Source organism: Tursiops truncatus, chromosome X (assembly GCF_011762595.2).
Source record: "Tursiops truncatus isolate mTurTru1 chromosome X, mTurTru1.mat.Y, whole genome shotgun sequence".
In the NCBI taxonomy this organism is placed as follows: domain Eukaryota; kingdom Metazoa; phylum Chordata; class Mammalia; order Artiodactyla; family Delphinidae; genus Tursiops; species Tursiops truncatus.
In genome coordinates, this window is record NC_047055.1 from 108,139,514 (window position 1) to 108,166,651 (window position 27,138).

At 39.0% G+C, this 27,138-nt stretch overlaps 1 protein-coding gene and 1 non-coding gene across 7 annotated transcripts in view; both read right to left on the bottom strand.

Moving 5' to 3' along the window:
* Positions 1 to 27,138, bottom strand: part of POLA1 (DNA polymerase alpha 1, catalytic subunit) — a 303,889-nt gene that overhangs the window by 235,803 nt on the left and 40,948 nt on the right. For all 6 annotated transcript variants that reach the window (XM_033850128.2, XM_019927727.3, XM_019927725.3 and 3 more), the window contains 11 exons: positions 25,933 to 26,017; positions 21,426 to 21,487; positions 19,875 to 19,964; positions 17,835 to 17,951; positions 14,387 to 14,562; positions 11,937 to 12,066; positions 11,325 to 11,444; positions 9,725 to 9,824; positions 7,998 to 8,122; positions 1,556 to 1,705; positions 1,027 to 1,149 (listed from right to left, as the gene is read on the bottom strand). In XM_033850128.2, the coding sequence (XP_033706019.1) occupies positions 1,027 to 1,149; positions 1,556 to 1,705; positions 7,998 to 8,122; positions 9,725 to 9,824; positions 11,325 to 11,444; positions 11,937 to 12,066; positions 14,387 to 14,562; positions 17,835 to 17,951; positions 19,875 to 19,964; positions 21,426 to 21,487; positions 25,933 to 26,017 (1,278 nt within the window). The remainder of the gene's footprint in view (positions 1 to 1,026; positions 1,150 to 1,555; positions 1,706 to 7,997; positions 8,123 to 9,724; positions 9,825 to 11,324; positions 11,445 to 11,936; positions 12,067 to 14,386; positions 14,563 to 17,834; positions 17,952 to 19,874; positions 19,965 to 21,425; positions 21,488 to 25,932; positions 26,018 to 27,138) is intronic.
* On the bottom strand, positions 8,621 to 8,750 carry LOC117310477 (small Cajal body-specific RNA 24). Its single transcript, XR_004524622.1, has one exon.

Here is a 27,138-nt window from a genome sequence, read left to right on the forward strand (position 1 = left end):
AACCACTACCTCCGTAAGACCGAGTAGTCTTAAATCCACTGACAGAAATCAGTATTTTACTGGAGTTAAATGGAATATAATATTTAACATAACTGTTCTTTTACAAACTAAGGAAAAGCCATGCACGTGGTGCTAAAGCAAATGAAGCTTTTAGTGTTTACAAAGGGACAGTACCTCAAATCCGTTTGGTATCTGGCCCATGTTTCTAAAACCAATTACCCTCAATCTATAACTCCAGTCCCGATATATTCCTGACACTGGGGACTTGAACTGATACATCCAGCTGCCTACTTAACATGCCTACAGATCTATTACAAGCCTCAAAGGTAACATATCCAAGATAAAACTTAATCTTTCTCCCTCAGATTTCTCCTTCTTAATAAATGGTTCTACTAGCTAACCAGCTAGAAGACAAAAATGGAGGCATCCTCCTTGATTTCTTCTTTTCCCTCACACTCCAACCTAATATATCTGCAAAAAAAAAAAAAACTAGCTCCCTTATGTCGCTTAGTTCTCATTCATGTTAGCTCCTAAAGAAGCCTTCCCTGACCAAGCTAAACTAGCCAGCCATCTTAACATTGTTTAGCCCTCCACCCTGTTTACTTATCTGCACAGCATTACTTCTATCATATTCTCTTATGTTTTGTATTTGTTTATGCACTTATTTAGACTCTGTTTTCCTGAATGACGCTCTCCCCACCCCAAGCCCCTCTACACCCCCTGCCCTAGGCAGAATGTGAGGCTCACGATGCAGGGACTTTTTACGTCTTGCTCACCACTCTATCCACAGTACCTAGAATAATCCATGGCACACAGTGGATGCTCAATAAATAAATACACACACGCACACAAAATGTACGAATGAATGAATCCTTACTTAAAAAGCATATCTGTCTCAAACTTGTCCTAAGAAAGGGATACTTGAAGCTATATAACTAAGCAATAAACTTTTTGGCTCTCCTACCCCATAACATGTTTAGTTTAAAATACTCTCATTTTTAGATATAGGACGGTTACGCCATTTACCTCCCTTCCTTTGTATGTCACCAAAGCAGCCAGTGGTTTGGCATAAAATCTGCTGTAGGAAAATCCCAGGCAGCCATACATACTGTTTGCCGTGAGCTTCAAAGCCTTCTGTCGAATATCATACTGCAGGCCACATAAGGACAAAAGACAAACAAAAGTATTTGTAGGTGCTTCAGCATTACATTAGATGCTTTCTAGCTCACCAATAAGAAGAGGAAACCCGCAATAACCCTGGAAAAAAGAACTCTTAACATAATCAACCCATCCTCCCAGATCCATGATTCCCTGACCTCCTAGAATCAAGTAAACACACTCCAAAGTTCCCAGAAGTCAGAAGGATGTTGCTCAGATACAGTTCTGCAGATGGACGTGCCTTGTATTTTGAGGCATACAGTGTTTTTGAATGGTTTCCTACCCACCAACTTAAAATAAGCACATGCATTTGCCCACAGCATCAAGTTTAAATCACTCCTAGATAATTTTCAAAGGTGAGACTGTCACTCAGAGGTTGCTGAGTGGAAAGAGATACCTGAAGGACAAGGTCTGGATTTAAATCTTGCTGTTTCATTAGCTGTTTGACTTGTCTTCTCCGCTCTACCAGTTTCCGGATCTCTCTGGGCAAAATGCCCATTTCCAGGCTTGGATCTGGCAGCTCAGGGATCTGTTCTTGTTCTCCATCCTGATGAACACACGATGAAAATTTCAGACAAATCAAAATTTCATGAAATGAATTCCCAAAATCATACACTGTGGGAGCTGACCCCGTGATCACATCTTGAAAAGCTACTTTCTTGTCTAAGTAAAGGTCAACAAAGTGTGGGTGGTAGAAGAAAAAGCTGAGAGGGCTGCAGAACAACTCAACATTGCCCTCTTCTCCTCCAATTCTCTCAGCCCATCATTCCCAGTACCTCCCCCGTCTAGTTATTGACAAATGTAGGTATCATTTAAAGAGATGAATTTTTACACATGCTCCTTTCCTCCCTTCAACAAGATTGGGGAGCAATATGTTTGGGGAAATTGTTCTTAAAATAAAAACACTGGGCTTCCCTGGTGGCACAGTGATTAAGAATCCACCTGCCAATGCAGGGGACACGGGTTCGAGCCCTGGTCCGGGAAGATCCCACATGTGCACGGGCAAAGCAACTAAGCCCGTGCGCCACAACTATTGAAGCCTGCGTGCCTAGAGCCTGTGTTCCACAACAAGAGAAGCCCCCACTTGCTGCAACCAGAGAAAAGCCCGTGCGCAGCAACGAAGCCCCAACGCAGCCAAAAATAAAATAAATAAATTTATGAATAAATAAATAAAAACACTAAGAGAGATCTCTAAAATTTAAAAAAAGATAAAAAAGCAGCTAAACTACTGTTAAGTCCTGTGTACTAGCAAACAAAATGCTATAAAATTTTTTTAAACTATGGGGAATCATAGCAATTATTGTAAATGTTTTAGACTGAAAGATAAAAATATAAATACTAGGGGCCTCCCTGGTGGCGCAGCGGTTGGGAGTCTGCCTGCCAATGCAGGGGACACGGGTTCGTGCCCTGGTCTGGGAGGATCCCACGTGCCGCGGAGCGGCTGGGCCCGTGAGCCACAACTGCTGAGACTGCGCGTCTGGAGCCTGTGCTCCACAACAAGAGGCCGCGATAGTGAGAGGCCGGCGCACTGCGATGAATAGTGGCCCCCACTTGCCGCAACTAGAGAAAGCCCTCGCACAGAAACAAAGACCCAACACAGCCAAAAATAAATTAATTAATTAATTAAAAAAATGTAATTGATGAGTGAAGTCAGAGTATTTAAAAAAAATAAAATAAAAATAAATCCTAAATCAGCAGGTTTCTTTTAGGAATTTGGAGCCCATATTTTAATAGGCCACGACATTTCTAAAAATTAATACATGTATATTTCTTAGTATTTATGTAGTACCTTTTGTCTACAAATTGCTTTGCAATCAGTAAAACAGCAACATTTTAAGAAAGCAACCAGCAGTCTTCTTATATTAAAATTTACAGCAGGAAAATGCAGGGAAAGCATTAGACCATTTTTCTCAAGGCTCCATTAATTCTATTAACAGGCTGCCAAGAAAAGCCAGGCACATTTGCCCTTTCAAAGGTTCAAAATTAAAAATAAACCTCTTGGCTTAAAGTATGTCAAGTCAATGCCATTTGATAACCCAGTCTTTACAAAGTGTCTGATTTTATAAAGATCAATAACTTCAAATGAACAATCTCACAATAGTAACAGGGACTATTATTGTTTTCCAATAGAGCAGATGATGACAGCAAACCTATTAAAGAGATCTTGGTACACATTCCAATTTATTTACAGCAACTATGGAGGTGCAATAAAAAGTAAACGGAAAGGATCTGGAGTCCGGAAATTTACAGTCCAGGCCTGGCTCCACCAGCACTAGCTGTTCTCAAGACTTGAGGCACTGCACAGGAAAATGATATGGAACCCATAAACTGCTACATGTATAGTATTTTTTAGATGACCTCTAAGGTCCCTTCCGACTCTGAAATGTTTTCATATCCAAAATCCAAACTGGAAAGCTCAAATAAACAAACTGGTGGCGGGGGGCAGGGTTGGTGGGGGGGGGGGGGGGTTGGCGCTGGATAATGATAATCATCCTAATACTGACACAGCAGCAGGACAAAGTCCAAAGAATATTATTAACCGAATGTATTCACTACCTTGTGGGGATGTCTACTCAATACCTACTCTGTAAAATTATCCTCTAGTCCCACAGAAGGGCCCATCCTCAGCAGACGTATTTGTACTGGGTGAACACACTCCTGTGGTCATGGCTGATGGATGAGTGTGTTCAACAACTTAGGCAAGCCTCTAAGATTCTCTCTTCTGGGAATATGGAATTGGGACTGAAAAACAGCCCCCAAGCATGTGGCTGGAACCAAAAGACATGTAAATTCAGGAGCTAGAGGGCAAACAGACGTCTTCTGCCCCATGTACAAAGAAGCAGAGAAAAACATACAGAGATAATAGGTTAATTTACATCTTTTACTGCTGGAGAACCAAATCTAATCAAATTCCCTACTGACAATCAATTGTATAAGCTTTATATACGAAGAACCACACATTAAGTTATTAAGCCCTACATAAAACTGTTGACTGAATGATCACTAGTTAAAATCCATGTGAGATAATTCAAAAAGATCCTTTTGAAGAGGATGTTTAATGAGTAGAATCATTAAGAAATGCTTTCATAGCCAAAATTTAAAAGCCTGAAAATAGCAAGTGTTTGGAGTAGAAGGGGAACAATTCACATACATGGCTGGTAAGAGTGCAAAACGGTATAACCACTTAGGAAAACAATTTGACAGTTTCTTATCAAGTTAAACATATACTGCCCATGCAACCCAGCAAATTCCCTCCCTAGGTATTTACCCCCCCCAAAATGAAAGCACACATCCACAAAAAGATCTGTACAAGAATGTTCACAGCAGTTTTATTAATAACAGCCCCAAACTGAAAACAATCCATATGCTCATCTCAGGGGAACAGGTAAGGGTGAAATACTTCTTAACAGTAAAAATGAAAGAACTACTAATACTGCAATAACATGGATTAATCTCAAAAACATTACATTGAACAAAAAAAGCCAGATACAAAACAGTACAGGGCTTCCCTGATGGCGCAGTGGTTAAGAATCCACCTGCCAATGCAGGGGACATGGGTTCGAGCCCTGGCTGGGGAAGATCCCACATGCCGCGGAGCAACTAAGCCCGTGTGCCACAACTACTGAGCCTGTGCTCTAGAGCCCACGAGCCACAACTACTGAAGCCTGTGCGCCTAGAGCCCATGCTCCGCAACAAGAGAAGCCACCGCAATGAGAAGCCCACGCACCGCAACGAAGAGTAGCCCCAGCTTTCCACAACTAGAGAAAAACTCGCTCGCAGCAACAAAGACCCAACGCAGTAAAAAAATAAATAAAGTAAAATAAATTAATTAAAAAGAGTACATACTGTATTATTCCATTAATATGAGTTCTCAAACAGGCAAAATTAAGCTATGGTAATAGAAGTCAGATCAATGACTGACTGATGGAAGAGGGGATTGACTATAAAAAGGCCAAGTGTGACATATCACAACTTACAGGATGAAGCTAAAGCACTGCTTATAAGGGAAATTTACAGTTGTAAATATCTAAATTAAAAGAGAAGACCTCAAATCAATAACCTAACCTTCCACCATAAGAAACTAGAAAAAGAAGGGCAAACCAAACCAAAGAAACCAAAAGGAAGTAATAAAAGTTAGCACAGAAATAAATGAAATAGAGAACAGAAAAGCAACAGAGAAAAACCAAGGAAACCAAAGTTGCTTCTTTGAAAAGATCAACAGTGGACTTCTCTGGCAATCCAGGTGTTAAGAATCCACGCTTCCAGTGCGGGGGCGTGGGTTCGATTCCTGGTCAGGAAACTAAGATTCCACATGCCGTGACAAATAAGAACAATAAAATTTGGTTAGAACCCAGGGAATTGACCTTTAAAAAAACAAAACCACACAATTTATGGGAATTCCCTGGCGGTCCAGTGGTTAAGACCCCACGCTTCCACTGCAGGGGACGCAGGTTTGATCCCTGGTCAGGGAACTAAGATCCCACATGCTGGCGCAGCCAAAAAAAAAAAAAAAAAAAAAAAAAAAAACAAAATTGATAAACTTTTAGCTATTCTGCCAAAGAAAAAAGGTGACTCAAATTACTAAAATCAGGAATAAAAGGGGGGACCATCACTACTGACCTTAAAGAAATAACAGTGACTAAAAAGGAATACTATTTACAATTTTATGCCAACAAATTAGATAACCTACACAAAATGGACAAATTCCTAGAAAGATATAGACTCTACCAAAAGTGACCAAAGGAGAAATAGAAAATCTGAATAAACCTGTAACAAGAGACTGAATTAGCAATCAAAAAAAGTAAAGTCTAAGACCAGATAATTTCACCAGCAAAAGTTAAAGAAGAATTAAAGTGAATCCCTCACGAACTCTCCCAAAGAAACAGAAAAGGAGGGAATACTTCCCAACTCATTCTATGAGGCCAGTATTATCCTAAGACCAAAACCAGACAAAAACATAACAAGAAAAGACAACTACAGGACTTCCCTGGTGGCGCAGTGGTTAAGAATCCGCCTGCCAATGCAGGAGACACTGGTTCAAGCCCTGGTCCGGGAACATCCCACATGCCGCAGAGCAACTAAGCCCGTGTGCCACAACTACTGAGCCTCCCCGCTCTAGAGCCTGCAAGCCACAACTACTGAAGCTCACGTGTCTATAGCCCACGCTCTGCCACAAGAGAAGCCACTGCAATGAGAAGCCCGTGCACCACAACAAAGAGTAGCCCCCGCTCGCTGCAACTAGAGAAAGCCCGCACACAGCAATGAAGACCCAATGCAGCCAAAATTAAAAATAAATTAATTTAAGAGAAAGAAAAGACAGCTTACACACCAATAGCCCTTATGAATACAGAAAGAAACTCTTCAACAAAATACTACCGCATCAAATCCAGTGATATATAAAAAGCATTATCTACCAAAGCCAAGTGGGATTTATGTCAGGGACACAGGATGGCTCTACAATCAATATAACACATCCTATTAAAAGAATAAAGAACAAAAACCGTACAGTCAATAGACGCAGAAACAGTAGCTGACGGAATCCAAAACTCTTTCATGATAAAAAAAACACTCAACAAAATACTGATACTGATGATATACTGATATGGCCTCATACTGATAAAGGCCAGCTATGGAAAACCCACAGTTCACATCATATTTACTGGTGAAAGACTAGATGCTTTCCCCTAATGTCAGGAACAAGACAAGGGTGTCTACTCTTGCCACTTCTATTCAACTGTACTGGAGGTTCTAGCCAGGGCAGTTAAGCAAGAAAAAGAAATATAAGGCATCCAGATTGAAAAGAAAGAAATAAAACTATCTCTGTTCACAGACAACATGATCCTGTATATAGAAAATCCTAAGAAATCACAAACTATTACAACTAGTAAATGAGTTCAGCAAAGTTGCAGGATACAAGATCAATATACAAAAAATCAGTCATATTTCTATACACTTGCAATGAACAATCCAAAAATGAAATTAAGAAAACAATTCCATTTGCAATAGCACCCAAAATAATGAAATATTTAGGAATTAATTTAATAAAAGAAATGCAAGACTTGTACATTGAAAACTAGAAAACATATTTGAAACACATTAAAGACCTAAATAAATGGAAAGACTCGATTTTCATGGACTGGAAGACTTAACAATGTTAAGATGGCAATATTCCCCAAACTGATCCACAGATCTGATACAATCCCATCAAAATCCCAGCAGGCATTTTTGCATAAATTGACAATCTGATCTTAAAATAAACAAAATGTGAGATATATCCCTACAATGGAATATTCAGCAATAAAAAGGAATGAAGTACTAATACATACTACAACACGAATGAATCTTGAAAACAACATGCTAAATGAAATAAGCCAGACGCAAAAGGTCACATATGACTCCATTTATATGAAATGTACAAAAATATACAAATCTAGAGGCAGAAGGATTAGTGGTTGCCTAGATCTGGAAGGGATGAAGGGATTGAGGGAGGTTACAGCTAAAAGGGATAGGGTATCTTTGGGGAATAATGAAAATGTCCTAAAATTGATTGTAGTGAGGTTTGCAAACTCTGCAAATAAACTACCAGCCATTAAATTGCACACTTTAGATGGGTGAATTGCAGAGTACATGAGTTACATCTCAATAAAGCTGTTAGATAAAAGACACAGAACCAGTCTGAGTCTCCTTCTACCCAACCCTCCCCCCTTTTTTGACCACTAAAAAAGGATATAGTGTTATCTTTTATGAGGAAAAACTAGAACACTGAGCCCTTTGGTTATCTTCCTTCTATAAGCACTACTTTTAATCTCAATATCCAGAGTTCCCAGTTGAATACAAACCTCTGTAACTTTCTGTGCCTCTGAAGCAACTCTTTGCACCGTTGTAAAACAAATGTTGAATTCCTGAATGATGGAAGGATACAAACTGTTGAAGTCCAGAAGCAAAATGAACTTATCATAAAAACCTGCAAGAAAAAAGCCCCGTTACAAAAAGTCTTTTAAAAAAGTAGATTTGGCAAAACGCCATATTAGAAGTAACATATTATGAAACGATATACTATCCAGAGCTGTGAGGTACACAAAAGGAAAAAAGGAGTCAACTACCACTCTGTAAAAATGACTTGGATTAGAGTGAAGAGTCAGGTCACAAAAGGAAAGAAGAGACACTGTCTCGCCTTGAAATCCCAGCAGTCGCCAAAGTACGCCATTATTATAGGCAAACAGCTTCCCATATCAATTACTTTAGACAAGTACCATGTCCATTTCCAAAAAATGCTGTTAAATTCTCCTTCAAGAAAGCATTCCTTCCCACCTACCCTCCACACCCCCACTCCCCAAATGTTTCATGGGCTATACCAGTGAGTGGTTATACATTTTTTTACAATCACACCTGCAGGGAATAAAAACAGGCAGCCCATTTACCTGTACACAAACTGCTAAGATGAGACAAGAGATGCACACATAAATGTCAGCAGTGGAACGATCCACCCTTTTCACTTGCAAAGGGTGAACAGAAAGCTACTATATTTCTCTAGGACATTTACAAAGAGTTATCTTCACCTTGAGAAGAAACTGAATAAAAATAAATGTCCACAATTAAGACAATAATAACAACAGCAAGCATATATTGATAGCTTACTCTGTGTCTGGTACTATTATTCCTTAAATCTCTGTGCGGTATTTTTCTTGCCATCATTTTAAAGAAGAGGAAACTGAGGCATACGCAGGCTAAAACAGGCAGCCCAAGCACATAGCCAGAATTCAAGGCCAGATCTATCTAACACCATAGGATGAGTGATCTGTCTCATTACAACTCACAATAAAATTACTTTTGTCAAAAATGTCTCCTACTCAAGAGTTCAAGTTACTTGATAAAATTGACATTCATTCCTGCACAACAATGTGAATACAGTTAACAACACTACTCAACTACACTTAAAAATGGTTAAGATGATTTAAAAAAATTTTTTTAACCTTTTCTAGCTCTGTTTACCACAAAACATCTTATTTGCCATTCATGATTACAGGAAACAATTATTCTCTTCTTACAGTTCAATTTGGTAGTTACTGCCTGTACTTTAACTTTGCTGTCCAACTGCACTGGCCCTCGCACGCTGGGCAGAGGCGGAGCCCAAGAGTAGATGGGAGGAGACAGAGGCGCTCCTACCACAGGACAAATAGGTTGGCAAACTGCACAGAGCAAATCCTCCAACCTACCCCCTTTTTGTACCACTCATGAGCTAAGAACAGTGTTTATATCTTTAAATGGTCGAAAAAAATTTTAAAAGACTATTTCAATGATATGTGAAAATTATACAAAATTAAAAGTTCTATGTCCATAAATAAAGCTTTCTTGGAATACAGCAAAAAAAAACCCACAAAAGATTCACATTAATTCGATGTTAGACTGGCAAACAAGATTTTCGCATGAACATGAGAAAATAAGGTCATTATGAAACCTATTCGCTAACCTACAAAACATAACTCAGGCCTTCTCGTTTCTCAAGCCTGGCTCTGCATTAAGTTCCTTAGCATCAGGGGCAAACCGAGCCACTGCGTTGCCTTACCAACTTTGGGGTCCAATACCAAGCCTCCAGAATAAGCTGCCTTCTTACGTCCTTTTTTGTATTTATTGGTATCTCCATCAATGTCTTCATCTTCATCTCCCTAATATCAAATGGAAAGATAACTTCACCAGCCAGCAACTAATGGACCAATTTAGAAGGTTTATGATCCCCCCCCCCCCACCTTTCCAACTGCAGTACACAGTTCTATTTAACATTCTATCTAACATTACTTTTAGTTAGTGGTCCTACCTCTGAGGAAAGACAGTTATTGTAATATTTTCATAAATCCTAATGAATGCCAAGCATGGTAGTTACCGAAACAAACACTGTATCTGAGTTGATAAGTATGCAAATTCTACTTTAAAATATTTCTGAATTCACAGAACTTCACATTTTAAAATCAATGGACAGGGCTTCCCTGGTGGTGCAGTGGTTAAGAATAGATCCGCCTGCCAATGCAGGGGACACGGGCTCGAGCCGTGGTCCAGGAAGATCCCACATGCCATGGAGCAACTAAGCCTGTGCACCACAACTTCCAGGCCTGCGCTCTAGAGCCCGTGAGCCACAAGTACAGAAGCCCACGCACCACAACTACTGAAGCTTGCACATCTAGAGCCCGTGCTCTGCAATAATATAAGCCACCGCAATGAGAAGCCCGTGCACCACAATGAAGAGTAGCTCCTGCTCACCGCAACTAGAGAAAGCCCGCGTGCAGCAACAAAGACCCAACGCAGCCAATAATAAACACATAAATTAATTTAAAAAGATAAATAAATAAAATAAAATCAATGGACACTAAAAATTCAACTATTCATATTATGTAAAATTTGGGATTCTAAGAGTCCTCTTAAATTCATTACTCTAACATTCATGATGTAAAAACACAAAATATTTTATATAGATATTATCATTATTCTCATTATTAATATGGACACCTTAAAATAAGTACATCCATATAGTGAAAATTCTTTCCCAAGTAGTTTACTAATAGCCAACATTCAATACCTCAGCAGATGTCAAACTCCTATAAGTTAATACTTCCTTTACTAATTTTGATAATGTGCATAAAACAAGCAAATATAAGAACCTGGGTCATTTTAACATTAGACTCCCATTCTGAATCAATTACTATCAGTGCTGATAAAACAGTAGCTAAGTTTTACTTCCAATGCGATGGAGGCCACTTCAGAAACCTGATTGTAGTGACCTTAATCCTACTAGAATATAAAAATGAAACAACACAACACAAAAATAAAGGCTTATGGGTTCAAGGAAATAAATGGTTCAACTTGCATCTAAGTTTGGGTAGGGCTAACGAGGCAAAACGCTTTCCAGGTATGGCCACCTATCAGAGAGGCCTAATGCCTCCCTCAAAGAATTTCGTATTTCACAAATAATTTTTATCTGTATAGAGAAATGTAAAGAAGGAAATGACCACACAAAACAACAAAACAAATGTGACACAGAGTCTAGAGTATACAGGGAATTAATTATTTGGGGAGCAGATACTATCACAGCAAAAAAACCCAAAAAAACAGCTATCTAGATAATAAAAGGGGGGGATAAGAAAAAGCAAAACACTATACAATTTTGGACCCACCGGTTTTTGCTGAGGCTTTCTGAAAATCTGCTTGTCAGGCACAATATAGTTGTTTTCATAAAATGCATGAAGCAACAAGAACTCATTACGCTCGGATCGTCCACCCATCAGCGTCCTAGACTATTAAATAGAAGTTTTTTTTAAAAAACTTGAGCTCAAAACCAGAATAAACAAAAGCAACTTCCAGTTGGCAGATTTAATCATAGCACCTCCTTCAAAAATCACTCATCATAACAAGGGCTGCTTTAAAAAAAAAAGGTGCTAAATTATTTCTAGCAGTTTCTTTAAGCACTATGGTTAAAATGAGACAAAGAGCTTAAAATACTGACAACTTGCGCTATTTCTTTACTTCCAAATGGACCATTCCACAAATCAGACACATCCAGATGTCAGAGATGGTCCTTATGTTCGTCCAAATTTCAACATACTGCACCTGGCTTTCCTCCCCTTCTCCCAAGCAGTTCTTCATTTTACAAAAGAAGCCCAGCTTTCAGAATACAGGTTACTTATTTTATAAGCATGCATTTAGACTCATTATCATATAACAACTACCCCCAGAAAACACTGGATCCAACAGGAAATGCTTTTTCCCCCTTTCTATGTTAAATTTACCATAATGTTCCCAGCGATGTTAGTGATCTGCAATGCTAATGGAAGAACATTTAGCTCACACATGATCTGCAAAATGAACCTGGCATCTTTCCAGGTGTGTTCCAACAGGTACAACAGACGAGAAGAGTCACTGTACAGAAAAGAAAGAATGAAACAGAATCAAGTAATTAAAAGAAACAATGATTATAATCAAAACTTCATAAACTATCACAAAAAATTTTTGGTATAAGTTAACTTCAGAGCAACGGCACCACAGCTTTGGAAACAATTTAAAATAAGGTCAGTATGAAATTAGGAATTCATTCATACCATTGGTCCCAATCAATGCCCTTCTCTAAAATACACAAAAAAATCCCACAAAGATACAACCTGAAAACTCCCTAAATTTTTTCATTCATCCATCCATTAAATACGTATTACATACCCACTCCGTGCCAGGCATTGTTCTAGATGCTGGCTGTGACCAAAACAGACAAAAATTCCCGTCCTCATGGGGGAGACAGAATATAAATTAAAAATTTAATATGTGATATGTTATATAACACTAAGCATTAAGAAGAAAAACTAAGAAGCAAAGGGAATATTAAGTGTCAGGAGCAGAGACAAATTTTAATTAGGGAACTGAGAAAGAGTTCACTGAGAACAAAAACTTGCAGGAGGTGAGAGAGCAATCCTTGTGGATGGGTTATCTCTGAGAGAACATTCCAGGCAGACAGAACAGCACATTCAAAGGCCCTGAGCTGAGCATAAATCTGGCAGTTCTAGTACCAAGAAGGAGGCCAATGGTTGCAACAGAGAGAATGATGGAGAAGAGTAGAAGGACAGAGCTAACGGCAGAGAGACCCATTGTATAGGACCTTGTAAATCGAAATAAGTACTTTGGTTTCTACTCTGCACGAAACAGAAGGTCACTAGGAGACTGTAAGCAGAGTGCCATATCTAACTTTAGCACAGTGACTCTGGTTCCTGGGTTGAGAACAGACAGCAAGGAGTCAAGGGCAAAAGCAAGGAGACCAGTGAGGAGGCTAATATAAGAAAGACCCAGGGCTTCCCTGGTGGCGCAGGGGTTGGGGGTCCGCCTGCCGATGCAGGGGACACGGGTTCGTGCCCCGGTCCGGGAGGATCCCACATGCCGCGGAGCGGCTGGGCCCGTGAGCCATGGCCGCTGAGCCTGCGCGTCCGGAGCCTGTGCTCCGCAACGGGAGAGTCCACAACAGTGAGAGGCCCGCATACCACAAAAAAAAAAAAAAAAAAAGAAAGACCCAGTGACCCAAGAGAAAGAGTTTGGTGGCTTAGACCAGGGTGGGTCCAACGGAGGGGAAAAGAAGTGGTCAGATAAAGACATATTTTGAAGATGGAGCTGACAGGATTTCCTGATGCATGGAACATAAGATGTCAGAGAGAGGAATCAAAGATGCCTCAGAGGTTCTGGGCTGAGGATGACTTTGGAGGTTTCCAGCGATACTGGAAAAATAAGAGAAACCTAGAGGAGGTCAGGAGCTCAGTTTTGGAACAAGCTGAGTTGGAGGTTAATGTCAGACATTAAGTAGAACAGGCAGGTGGAGATATGAGTCTGGAATTCAGGGAAGAGAGGTCTAAACTGAAGATATGCTGGCGGGAAGCATCAGCACCCATGTGGTATTGAAATTCCTGCGACTCAACGAGATCAACCAGGGAGGGAGTGCAGTCAGAAAGAGAAGCAGTCTGAGGACTTGGGAGGAACAGGCAGAAAAGAACGAGGAGTGGCCAGAGGGGTAGGAGAAATTTTAAGAGATCATCAAGCACAAAGTTTGTTACGCAAAATGAGTAAGTTCTGGAAATCTAATGTACAGCAACGTGGCTACAGTTAACAATAATGTATCGTATACTTGAAATCTCCTAAGAGGGGTAAATCTAAAGTGTCCTCACCACAAAAAAAGAAAAGAAAAGAAAAGAAAAAAATAGTGATCGTGTGAAGTGATGAATAGGTTAATTAGCTTGACTGTGAGGATTATTTCACAATGTATATCAAACATCAAGTTGTACCTTAAATAAAATACACTTTTTATTTGTCAATTTGACCTCAACAAGGCTGGAAAAAAGAAATAATCAGCAATATCTCCAAATATTTGAATGACTTCTCAGATTTTATATTTCTAAAATATTTCCATCAATTTCTGAATTAATGAATTAAGGGCAGAAACCTAAATATCACATCAACTTCCAAACTGCTCTCAGGAAGCATCAAGATGGTGTTAAATGAGGGAGATATTATGATAAAATTAGAATAATTCAAAAAGCCAAATAATTCAAATTACTCAAGTAATGGAGATGGTGAGTCTGACATGAAGACAGACAATCTCCCCCTTCATAACACCACAGGCTCCTGTCTCTCCAGCCTAAGGATGATTCTGGTGTCTTGCTGTTGTTAATTTCAAGACAGACAAATTCTGAAGCATCCATGAACATACCTGTACATATTTCGTACATTTTCCATTGGGATTACAACCCTTTCAGTTTTCAGAATCTGTTGAACAAGTTCAGACAAATGGTAGCTTTTACAACGAATCAATTCCTTTGCTGAAATTTCCACATCACAGATCATTCGGCCACAGGTAGCATTTCTTTCACCAAATCCACTCCTGCCCTACAAGGGGAGGAAAAAAAGCAAATCCCATGGAAGAACAGATACTGAGAACATTTCATTCTAACTTGCTTTGAGGCTAGTCCCAAAATTACAATGATGAAACTCTCATTGTTCCATTCATGCATTCATTCAGCCATCAATCAAATATTTTTGAACACTGACTACGTATCTGACACTGTTCCAGGCACTTGGAATATAGGGATATAGCGGTGAGCAAAATAGAAAAGATTCCTGGTCTCAATTGAAATATACAACAAAAAAAAGAAATTATATAGTTTTAGGAGGTCATTAAGTACACGGAAAAGGGAAAAGAGAAAATAGAACAGGGTGAGGGGAAAAAGGAATTTGGGGGGACTACATCTTAAATAGGGTGATCGTGCAGACCTCACCGAGAAGATGCCATATAAAGAACCCTGAAGGGGGTAAGGAGTTAGCAAAGCAAGTGTTTGGATGAAGTGTTTATAACAACTCTACCGCCATAAAGATATGAATAGGAAAAGAAGCAAGAGCACTGGCTCCCAACTCCAAACTGTGGCAGCAGAATCCTCTGGAGAGCATTATAACGGTAGAGTCCTAAGTTCTCTGATGAGGCAGCATGCCGTTCTACTGATAAGGCTTTGACTAAAATAAGATTTCAAGCGCTGAGCACTGTCAGGTTTAGGAAATGAAGGTGCTTCATCCAAAACCACCCAACCTCCCTTCAGTGAAGCAAGCAGGTAGAATGAGAAGTGACAAGCTTTACAAGAGTCACACGGGGCCTGGATTCAAAATTTTAGTTCTTCCCTTTACTAGCTCTAAGATCTTGAACAAGTTCTGCCACCCCTGTGAGAATGTGCAATAAACCTGGAGCTACTGTGAGAGAAAACGAACACAGAAGGCATGCTGCCCGTTGTCTTCTCACATACTCAGTGTCTGCTCCCCTCCCCCAACCCCCGTTCCTCCTTCCAATCTCCTCCCTTAACAAGAACGCGCAACTCTGCTCTCAGGGATGCCCAAGTGGAGCTAACAAACATGTGCTGTCTCTAGATTCTAAGAGCTGATTTTTAAAACTACCAGTGGATTTTTAAGGAACCTCCATACTGTTCTCCATAGTGGCTGTACCAATTCACATTGCCACCAGCAGTGCAAGAGGGTTCCCTTTTCTCCACACCCTCTCCAGCATTTATTGTTTCTAGATATTTTGATGATGGCCATTCTGACTGGTGTGAGATGATATCTCATTGTAGTTTTGATTTGCATTTCTCTAATGATTAATGATGTTGAGCATTCTTTCATGTGTTTGTTGGCAGTCTGTATATCTTCTTTGGAGAAATGTCTATTTAGGTCTTCTGCCCATTTCTGGATTGGGTTGTTTGTTTTTGTTATTGAGCTGCATGTAAATTTTGGAGATTAATCCTTTGTCAGTTGCTTCATTTGCGAATATTGTCTCCCATTCTGAGGGTTGTCTTTTGGTCTTGTTTATGGTTTCCTTTGCTGTGCAAAAGCTTTGAAGTTTCATTAGTTCCCATTTGTTTATTTTTGTTTTTATTTCCATTTCTCTAGGAGGTGGGTCAAAAAGGATCTTGCTGTGATTTATGTCATTGAGTGTTCTGCCTATGTTTCCTCTAAGAGTTTGATAGTTTCTGGCCTTACATTTAGGTCTTTAATCCATTTTGAGCTAATTTTTGTGTATGGTGTTAGAGTGATCTAATCTCATACTTTTACATGTAGCTGTCCAGTTTTCCCACCACCACTTACTGAAGAGGCTGTCTTTTCTCCACTGTATATTCTTGCCTCCTTTATCAAAGATAAGGTGACCATATGTGCGTGGGTTTATCTCTGGGCTTTCTATCGTGTTCCACTGATCTGTATTTCTGTTTTTGTGCCAGTACCATACTGACTTGATTACTGTAGGTTTGTAGTATAGTCTGAAGTCAGGGAGCCTGATTCCTCCAGCTCGTTTTTTTTTTTTTTTTTTTTTTTTGGCGGTATGCGGGCCTCTCACTGTTGTGGCCTCTCCCGTTGCGGAGCGCAGGCTCAGCGGCCATGGCTCATGGGCCCAGCCGCTCTGTGGCATGTGGAATCTTCCCGGACCAGGGCACAAACCCGTGTCCCCTTTATTGGCAGGCAGACTCTCAACCACTGCGCCACCAGGGAAGCCCCCTCCAGCTCCATTTTTCGTTCTCAAGATTGCTTTGGCTATTCGGGGTCTTTTGTGTTTCTATACAAATTGTGAAATTTTTTGTTCTAGTTCTGTGAAAAATGCCAGTGGTAGTTTGATAGGGATTGTATTGAATCTGTAGATTGCTTTGGGTAGTAGAGTCATTTTCACAATGTTGATTCTTCCAATCCAAGAACATGGTATATCTCTCCATCTATTTGTATCAGGTTCCTTAAAAAACTACAAATAGAACTACCACACGACCCAGCAATCCCACTACTGGGCATATACCCTGAGAAAACCATAATTCAAAAAGAGTCATGTACCAAAATGTTCATTGCAGCTCTATTTACAATAGCCAGGACATGGAAGTAACCTAAGTGTCCATCATTGGATGAATGGATAAAGAAGATTTGGCACATATATACAATGGAATATTACTCAGCCATAAAAAGAAACGAAATTGAGTTATTTGTAGTGAGGTGGATGGACCTACAGTCTGTCATACAGAATGAAGTAACTCAGAAAGAGAAAAACAAATACCATATGCTAACATATATATATGGAACTTAAGAAAAAAAAAAAGGTCATGAAGAACCTAGGGGTAAGATGGGAATAAAGACACAGATCTACTAGAGAATGGACTTGAGGATATGGGGAGGGGGAAGGGTAAGCTGTGACGAAGTGAGAGAGTGGCATAGACATACATACACTACCAAACGTAAAATAGATACCTAGTGGGAAGCAGCCGCATAGCACAGGGAGATCAACTCGGTGCTTTGTGACCACCTAGAGGGGTGGGATACGGAGGGTGGGAGGGAGGGGGACCTAAGAGGGAAGAGTTTTGGGAACATATGTATATGTATAACTGATTCACTTTGTCATAAAGCAGAAACTAACACACCATTGTAAAGCAATTATACTCCAATAAAGATGTTAAAAAAAAAAAAACTACCAGTGGTTTTTACCAATAAAATGCTGAATTCAAAGGAAAAGGTGTTTAGTGCCAAAGTTAAAATGTCCTATCATAAGGCAACAGATTCCTAGTCAAAGAAGCACAGGGTACTCCCTGGTAGCTACTTCATATAAAGAAACCAAATAGAGAAGTTAAGATTTTGAAAATTATTATTACCCCAAGCTTTGGCATGTTGGATCGCTTCAGCCGACCTATCTTGGACCAGTAAGGAACTTTGCACACATTAATTCTCTGAAGTAGCACTTCCAGTTCAAACCCATAAATATTATGACCCTAGTGAGAAAAAGAAGGCAGCCAATAACATTATAAGAAACGCAAATTAGAGGATTTATCTTCATATGCATAGAATTTCTTTGCCCTTTCTTTTTCTGGTCTCTAATTGAAGGCCTCATGAGCTTACCTCCGATTGGGGTCCTTTCTTCTTCAGGAATTTATTCATCAGCAGCATTCATTAGCCTTGACATTAACAAGGCTGCTAAGCAGATTGCTGGAATAAACTTTATTTTATCCTAATTGATGCAAGGTTCATATGATGTCTTTTAATTTGCAACTCATGCTTCACAGTCTCATGCAAATTTTAATGTCCCATACTTTTTAGCTGATCAGTAAAAGCTGTATTCAAACAATTTCTTCTTACTTCCTTAAAAACCAAGAACCCAGCTATGTTGCGTGACAGTTTACATAGACATCTCTAGAAAACGGAGGAAGTGCATCTAGTTTCTTCCTAAAGAACTGAGTTCAAACACTACTGATTTAGACTCTTAATCAATGTGCAACTAAATAAACATATACTATCACTCCATACTTCAAATAAGAACTTTGCTAAAAACATGGAAACAAAACCATCCCGAGTAAAAAAATCTCAAAAATATTACCAAATTTTCCATGTCTGTAATGATAATTCCCATCATGTGAATTATGTTTATTCTAGTAAGTTAAACTAGATGAAGTTTAAAATAAATTAATAAACATATTTGTCACTAATTTTAATTAAAAATATATACTTTTATATTTATGGCAAGTTTGTCTATTAAACTAAGAGACCCAAAGGACATGAGGAAGTCTCATTTCCAAATTATCATGCCTGGGATTAGGGACTCAAACCCATGTCAGGATTCTCTCTTCTTTCAGTTTGGATTTCTCACAAAGTCTTGGCTCTTACACCCTAGAGCAGGCCAGCTACCCTAGACTCCAGGATATCTCCTTGGGGTCCGAGAGAGACTACTAGTGGAGATTGGGTGAGGGCCTGGTGCTGAGCCAGAGTACCACAGGAGGGCACTGTGGACAGAATCTTCCCAGCACTTTCAAGATGGCTCCTGAAATACCATAAGGGAAGCGGGTGCAGAGACACTGGTAGCAACCTACAGGCTCTCAGTACTTGGCTACAACATCTTCCAGAGAGGCGTCCAAGAGCAAAAACGAACACAGAAATATACGGCAAACATTTTTCACAAGGCTTCAATGTAACCAAATTACTGATGTTACACTTAAAATATAGGCATTTATATGCTACTTCCCTCCCAAAAACCCAAAAGCACAAAATAATGTGATTGGTCCATTAACCCAGAAAAAAGACAAAAGGAAGAACTCCTTGATAGGAGTCTACAAACTAAGGAAGGCTGGAGGAAACACAAAGCAAAATGTTGTTTTAGGACTCTTCGGAACTGTGGCAAAGACAACTCAATGAATTATTACCTCTTACTATTTAGTAGGAGCTACTCAGTCATCAAGAGAAAAAAAGACTCCTAGCCACGAGCTCTCAAAGGAATATGCCAGAGATCCACGGAGCTCATAAAATTAAAATACTTACACTTTGGGGATATGCACCAAACCAAGGGAATTCACTCCTGTGACATTATACTGCTGGGCCACTAAGCCAAAATTTTGGAGCTATTAACAGCTGACATGAGTTGACTTACTTCTGGTTTGCTCTCTAACTATAAATAACAGGAGTATCCTAAACTTCAACAGTAATTCGTGAGTTGCTTTTCTATTAGAGGGGAAAAAAAAGTATCTTATAGTAGGTTGGAGTTTTTTCTCCTTTCTGTTAGGAGAAAGTATAGCAATTCCCACCAGTCCACAGGGTTATTTCACTCTGAAAAGATTCTCCACTGCTCAAAAAGTACCAATCAAGTCACACTGAAAAGAACTATGGAATGAAGAACTTCCCCACAATATGGTCAAACATCTACTCACCACAATGATATCAGGATCAATTTTGTGAATTTTTGCAAGGAAAAAACCTAGCAGTGTTCTTTCTGTTGCAGCAACCTCAACCTTCACATTCTGTTAGACAAAAACATACCAGTCACTTATCTTTACTCTCAACTACTATACCTTGGCTCCTTGTTCAAGCAGGATAAGATTTCTTAGGGTTAAAAGAAACGATCCATTTCAAAATTAAAGGCAGCAATGAAATTCCTGATGCTAGATTTCACAGTAATAGTTGCACAAAATCTCTGAGGAGCTCATTCAAGTAATAAACATGTGAATGAAGCAAAATTTTAAGTGCTGAGCACTATCGAGTGCAGAAACGTCCCTCCATAGGGACACGCTTGTGTATCTGGACACATTTTATAGCACCTGAATCAGAGTACCTATCAAAAACATTACTTACTTTCCTATATAATCCCTGGTAGACTTTGTTGTTTATGTATTTACCACATAAAGAGATCCCAAGGACTGTATAAACTAATCCCAAATAGTAGTGTAAAAACCCATAAATAAGAAACTAGACTAAAAACAAACATACATGTAAGAATTAAGTGTCTTAAATAAAACCTATCTACACACAAAAGGCTTCCACTTGGATTACTCAATATAAATCAGATATTCAAAAGATCCACTCTTACTAAGACTCTTAAAATGAAGTTGATAGCTATGTTTTCTACAACTAGCTCAGGTTTAAAAAATATCAGTTTGACTCTAATGGAATTTTCCAAGGTCATTTTACTTACTAATTCAGGGCACTTCGCAAATAATAGCCTGATCCAATAGTACCCCCAGACTACTGGACTTCTCAAACCAATTTAAAGTAAGTGGAACCTGATATGGTTGCTAACTTTTAATTCTGGCAAGTGAAGACTTTAAAAAAAAATTTTAAAACCTACACATTTACCAACCCAGGCATTTCATAAAATAAAAAACATACTCTCCAAAAATAAAATTCTTCATATTGAATACATTTACTTTTATGAAAAACTCACATTATACTACCCCCCCCCATTTTTATTAAGGACTCGTGAAAACTTCTTCATGGAGTATACTGGGAGTTTAGAGATCACTGATCAATTATAGCCAGCCCACACCAACCTTCCCAATATATGTCACCTTTAATATCCACAGCGTTCTCAACTTCTCTTGACTTCCTTCAAGTTAGCGGGGTGGGGGTGGGGTGGGCTTTACCCAACACTTTCCCAAAACACTAATCATGTGATCATGCAATTTTGGAAAAGCTTCCAATTAAGTTATCTGAAGGAGGGTTTGAGACCACCCATCTATTAATAAAGTGTCAAATCCCATTATTTCCAGGAAGTAACACATTTAAACATTGTTAAATAACACTTCTAGTTTTAAACTTCTAATACATTTTTAATGGGTTAATGCCATAGTCCAATCTAACAAGAATAGATCTAATAAATTAACATATAAAATAGCGTATTTCTACTAATCCATAGCATTCTCCTTTTCTCTTTTTAAACAAATACATATTTCATATTTAAAAGGAATAAACAGTGAGTTCTTTACCTTTTCCTTAATGCCTTCTTTAAAATCATATGGAAAAATACAATCCTTTGGTTTAGACACAACTGTAAAAAGGAAAAAAAATAAAGATTCCAACACCCATCTTAGTCCAATTTCAAGTACACATACACTGCAAGTTTCTGAATGGAAATCATCTTAAATATAAATAAATTCCCCTTGATCTCTAAATAGTTGCCAAAACAAACTACATATCCTAAAATTCATATGGAACCACAAAAGACCCTGAATAGCCAGGGCAATCTTGAAAAAGAAGAACAAAGCAGGAGGCATCATACTCCCTGATTTCAAACTACATTACAAAGCTACAGTAATCAAAACAGTATGATGTTGGCATAAAAATAGACATACAGAGAGCCCAGAAATAAACTCATACATAACATGGTCGATTAATTTATGACAAAGGAACCAAGAACATACAATGGAGAAAGGAGAGTCTCTCCAAAAAATGATGTTGGGAAAACTGGACAACCACACACAAAAGAATAAAACTGGACCACTATCTTACACCATACACAAAAAAGTAACTCAAAATGGATTAAAAACTTGAACATACTGGTGGCGCAGTGGTTAAGAATATGCCTGCCAATGCAGGGGACACGGGTTCAAGCCCTGGTCCAGGAAGATCCCACATGCCGCAGAGCAACTAAGCCCATGTTCCACAACTACTAAGCCTGTGCTCTAGAGTCCGTGAGCCACAACTACTGAGCCAACGTGCCACAACTACTGAAGCCCACACGCCTAGAGCCCATGCTCCGCAACAAGAGAAGCCACCGCAATGAGAAGTCCGTGCACTGCAACAAAGAGTAGCCCCCGCTCACCACAACTAGAGAAAGCCCGCACGCAGCAACGAAGACCCAACACAGCCAACAATAAATAAATAAAAATAAATTTATTTAAAAAAAAAAACCTGAACATAAGATCAGAAACCATAAAACTCCTAGAAGAGGGCCTTCCTGGTGGTCCAGTGGTTAAGACTCCATACTCTCAATGCAGGGGGCACGGGTCCAATCCCTGGTCAGGAACTAAGATCCCGCATGCCATATGGCATGCCCCCCCGCTCCCCTCAAAAAAGAAAAACAACTCCTAAAAGAAGACATAGACAGTAAGCTCCTTGACAGCAGTCGTGGCAATGACTTTTTGGATTTGACACCAAAACCAAAGGCATCAAAAGCAAAAATAAATAAGTGGGACTACACCAAAGTATAAAGTTCTGCACAGCAAAGGAAACCATCAACAAAATGAAAAGGCAACCTACTGAATGGGAGAAAATATTTGTAGATCATATATCTGATAAAGCATTAATATCCAACATATATATATATTTAAATTCATACAATGAAAACAAACAACCTGATTAAAAAATTGGCAGGGGAGCTGAATAGACATTTTTCTAAAGACATACAGAAGGCCACCAGGTACAGGAAAGGGTACTGAACATCACAAATCATCAGAGAAATGCAAAACCACAATGAGATATTACCCACACCTGCTAGAATGGTTATTATCAAAAAGAGAAGAGATAAAAAGTGTTGGTTGGAGAGGATGGAGAGAAAGGGAAACCTTGAGCACAGTTGGTGAGAATGTAAACTGGTACAGTCATGGAATTTCCTCAAAAAGTTGAAAATAGAACCATATAATCCAGCAATTCCACTTCTGGGTATTTATCTGAAGAAAATGAAAACAGTAACTCGCCACTTGCGATAACACAGATGGATCCAGAGGGCATTATGCTAAGAGAAATAAGGCAGAGAAAGACAAATACAGTATGATCTCACTTACATGTGGAATAACAAAAACAGAAAAGAAAATGAAAAAAATGAGCTCACAGATACAGAGATCAGATGGTGATTGTGGGGGCAGTGCACGAAATGGGTGAAGGGGGTAAAAAGGTACAAACTTCTAGTTATAAAATAAATAAGCCTTGGGTATGTAATGTACATCATGGTGACTACAGTTAATAACCCCGTATTGCATATTTGAAAGTTGCTAAGAGAGAAAATCTTAAAACTTCTCGTCACAAGAAAAGAGAAGTTTGTAACTATGGTGATGGATGTTAACTAGACTTATTGTGGTGATCATTTTGCTACATATACAAATATGGCATTATTATGTTGTATACCTGAAAGTCATACAATGTTACATGTCAATTATACCTCAATTTTTTAAAAGTTTAGAAGATTAAATCTGAAAAAAAAAGAATACCCAAGTACAGAGCCCTAAGTCCCTACAACTGTTAAAACTGCTTTGATGAAACATTTGCTATCCATCTAAGTCAGAATGGAAGATATTTAAGTCTTTCCCAAAGGAAATGCCCACCACCACCAAAACCTCAACCAGCATACAATGGAGGAACTCAGTCCAAACTTCTCAAAGCTAGGATAGTAAAGATGACCAAAGCTTCCCCCACTACACTCTCGACTCCCTGTCATTCACAACAGCTGTTCATACAGTGACATACTCTGAGGAGGTAAATGTTGAAATGAGCTCATGACTCTCTCTTCCACATATTTTCCAAACTATTCTCAACATCACTTTGTTTTGTGTATTCAACCCAACTTAAAGGGTAAAACTTCACAAAAATAACACATCACCCTCCCTTCTCTGCTTGCTTCCCTTGTCCCACTTTCCTAGTATCCAAGAAACCTGACAGGAGATGCTGCCCCAGTTAATCTCTGGTTCTGGGCTGGAAAATAACCCGGGAAGCATAACACATCAATAGCGTCGTGCCCTTATTTTATTTTTTACAAAAAAATGACTATTTAACTGGCCAAGTTCTCAACATGCAATACATCATAATCCACGGTGGAGACTGCCTCATGGCACGCAGAATTCTGTGGAATAGTTTCAACTATTTCCAACTCCAGCACGATATTACCATAACTCTGCCCAAATAGGTAAACATTTATTTATCCCTTGGCATCTTGCCTCATCACACAGAAAACTTTGGCCAGGCTTCTATGACAGGCTTTTAGGGTGACATCATGAAAAGAAAATAGTTACAGCATAATTTTGACCCAGAAGAAAAAAACTACTCTACCGCAATAGAGTAACCACTGGAACAGAGAAAAAGATATCAAACTGCCTCCCGACTTCCGCTCCTAGAAAAAAATTAAACAGCTGAATAGGAGCAACCAGTCCAATAAAACTTAGGGTCCACAACTGACCAAAAAAAAACTTCTTTACCAAACAAAACCAAAAATAAACAAATGGGACCTACTCAAACCTAAAAGCTTTTGCACAGCAAAGGAAACCATAAACAAGATGAAAAGACAACCCTCAGAATGGGAGGAAGTATTTGCAAATGAAGCAACTGACAAAGGATTAATCTCCAAAATTTACAAGCAGCTCATGCAGCTCAATATCAAAAAAACAAACAACCCAATCCAAAAATGGGCAGAAGACCTAAATAGACATTTCTCCAAAGGAGATATACAGATTGCCAACAAACACATGAAAGAATGTTCAACATCACTAATCATTAAAGAAATGCAAATCAAAACTACAATGAGGTATCACCTCACACCGGTCAGAATGGCCGTCATCAAAAATTCTACAAACAATAAATGCTGGAGAGGGTGGGGAGAAAAGGGAACCCTCCTGCACTGTTGGTGGGAATGTAAATTGGTGCAGCCACTATGGAGAATAGTATGGAGGTTCCTTAAAAATCTAAAAATAGAACTACCATATGACCCAGCAATCCCACTCCTGGGCATATAACCAGAAAAGACGAAAACTCTAATTCGAAAAGATAAACATATCCCAATGTTCATAGCAGCACCGTTTACGATAGCCAAGGCACAGAAACAACCCAAGGGCCCATTGATAGACAACTGGTTTAAGAAGATGTGGTGTGTGTGTATACACACACACACACACACACACACACACACACAAAAATGGAGTGTTACTCAGCCATAAAAAGGAATGAAATATTGCCATTTGCAGCAACATGAATGGACCTAGAGAATACCATACTACGTGAAATAAGTCAGAGAAAGACAAATATTATATGCTACCACTTATATGTGGAATCTACAAAATAACACAAATGAGCCTATATACAAAACAGAAACAGACAGACTCACAGATATAGAAAACAAATTTACGGTTACCAAAGGGGATGGGCGGTGGTGGGGGGTATGATAAATTAGGAGGATGGGATTAACGGATACAAACTACTATACATGAAACAGATTAGCAACAAGGACCTACTGTAGAGCACAGGGAACTAGAGCCAATATCCTGTAATAACGTATAGTGGAAAAGAATCTGAAAAGGATAGATATATATTATATATAACCGAATACTTTGCTGTACACCTGAAACTAACAGAGTACTGTAAATCAACTATACTTCAATTTAAAAAAACTTCTTTAACAACATGCACTAAGTATCTTAAAAGCATTTTTTTTAAGTTACTGATCCAACAGCTGGAGAAAAAACAAAATAAAAATTAAGCCATTAATAAACCAGCTAAAAAAATACATACCACAGAAGTGTGAGTGAAAGGGAGGCCGTGGGGGTGCTTTATCTAGTGCGAAGCTGTGATGCACCAATGCTGCCACAGCAATAATCTGCCAAGAAAGGAGGAGAAAATCACTTATCAGATACCTACTACGCAGTCTGCATTCTCACCACAACCACCGAGAATAGAAAAAGATACAGATTTTAATCCGTAAGAATACTTTAATTTTTTATTACGGAAGTATTTAAACAAATAAAAAAATAGAATAATAAAATCAACTCTCATACGCCGATGACCCAGCTTCAATCATCAACTCATCAACAGCCCTACCCCACATTATTCTGAAGCAAAACGCATACCTATCACTTTATCCAGAAATATGTCAGCAGGTATCCCTAACCAAGGTTTCTCAATCTCAGCGCTATGGACATTTTAGGCCGAATAATTCTTTGCTGTGGGGCTGCCCTGTGCATTGTGGGACGTTTAGCAGCATCCCTGGCTGCCAACAGCACCGCTCCCCACTCCCCAGTCTCCAAGTTGTGACACCAAAAATGTCTCCAGACATGGCCCAAAACCCCTTGAGGGTTAAAATCTCACCGAATTGAGAGCCATTACTTTAAAAGATGAGAAGTTTTTAAAATGCAATACAATCATCTCAGCTAATTCAACTAACAGTGTTTCCTTAAAATCATTAAATATCCAGGCAGGATTCAAATTCTCATGTTTTCCCAACTATCTCAATTTTATTTACCAAATAAGTCCATACTTTGCAACCAGCTGATATGTTAAACTGTCTAAGTACAACTCCTCCCCATCTATTATTTCTTGCAATTTATTTGTTGAAGAAACTGGGTGGTTTTGCCCCGTAGAGTGCCCCCCCAGTAAAGACTCTGCTGCTCGTATCCCAATAATGTCATTTAACATGTTCTTCTGTTTCTGCACTGCCTGTATATTCATATGTGGATCTGAAGGCTTGATAAAAATCAGATTTTTTGGCAAGAATTCTTTGGAGGTGCTACTGATCACTGGTTATCACATCGGGTCTGGTTATCTCTACTCTAGTGATACTAGCAGCCTCTGAAAATCACTGCCTAGATCCATTATCTCATTAGAGATTGCAAAGTGGTCACATTCAATTTTTCCTTTATTTTATTTATTTATTAGCTGGAAAGCTTCTATGAAGACAAACTTCCCCATATCGATTATTTGGTTACCTGAGATACAATATAT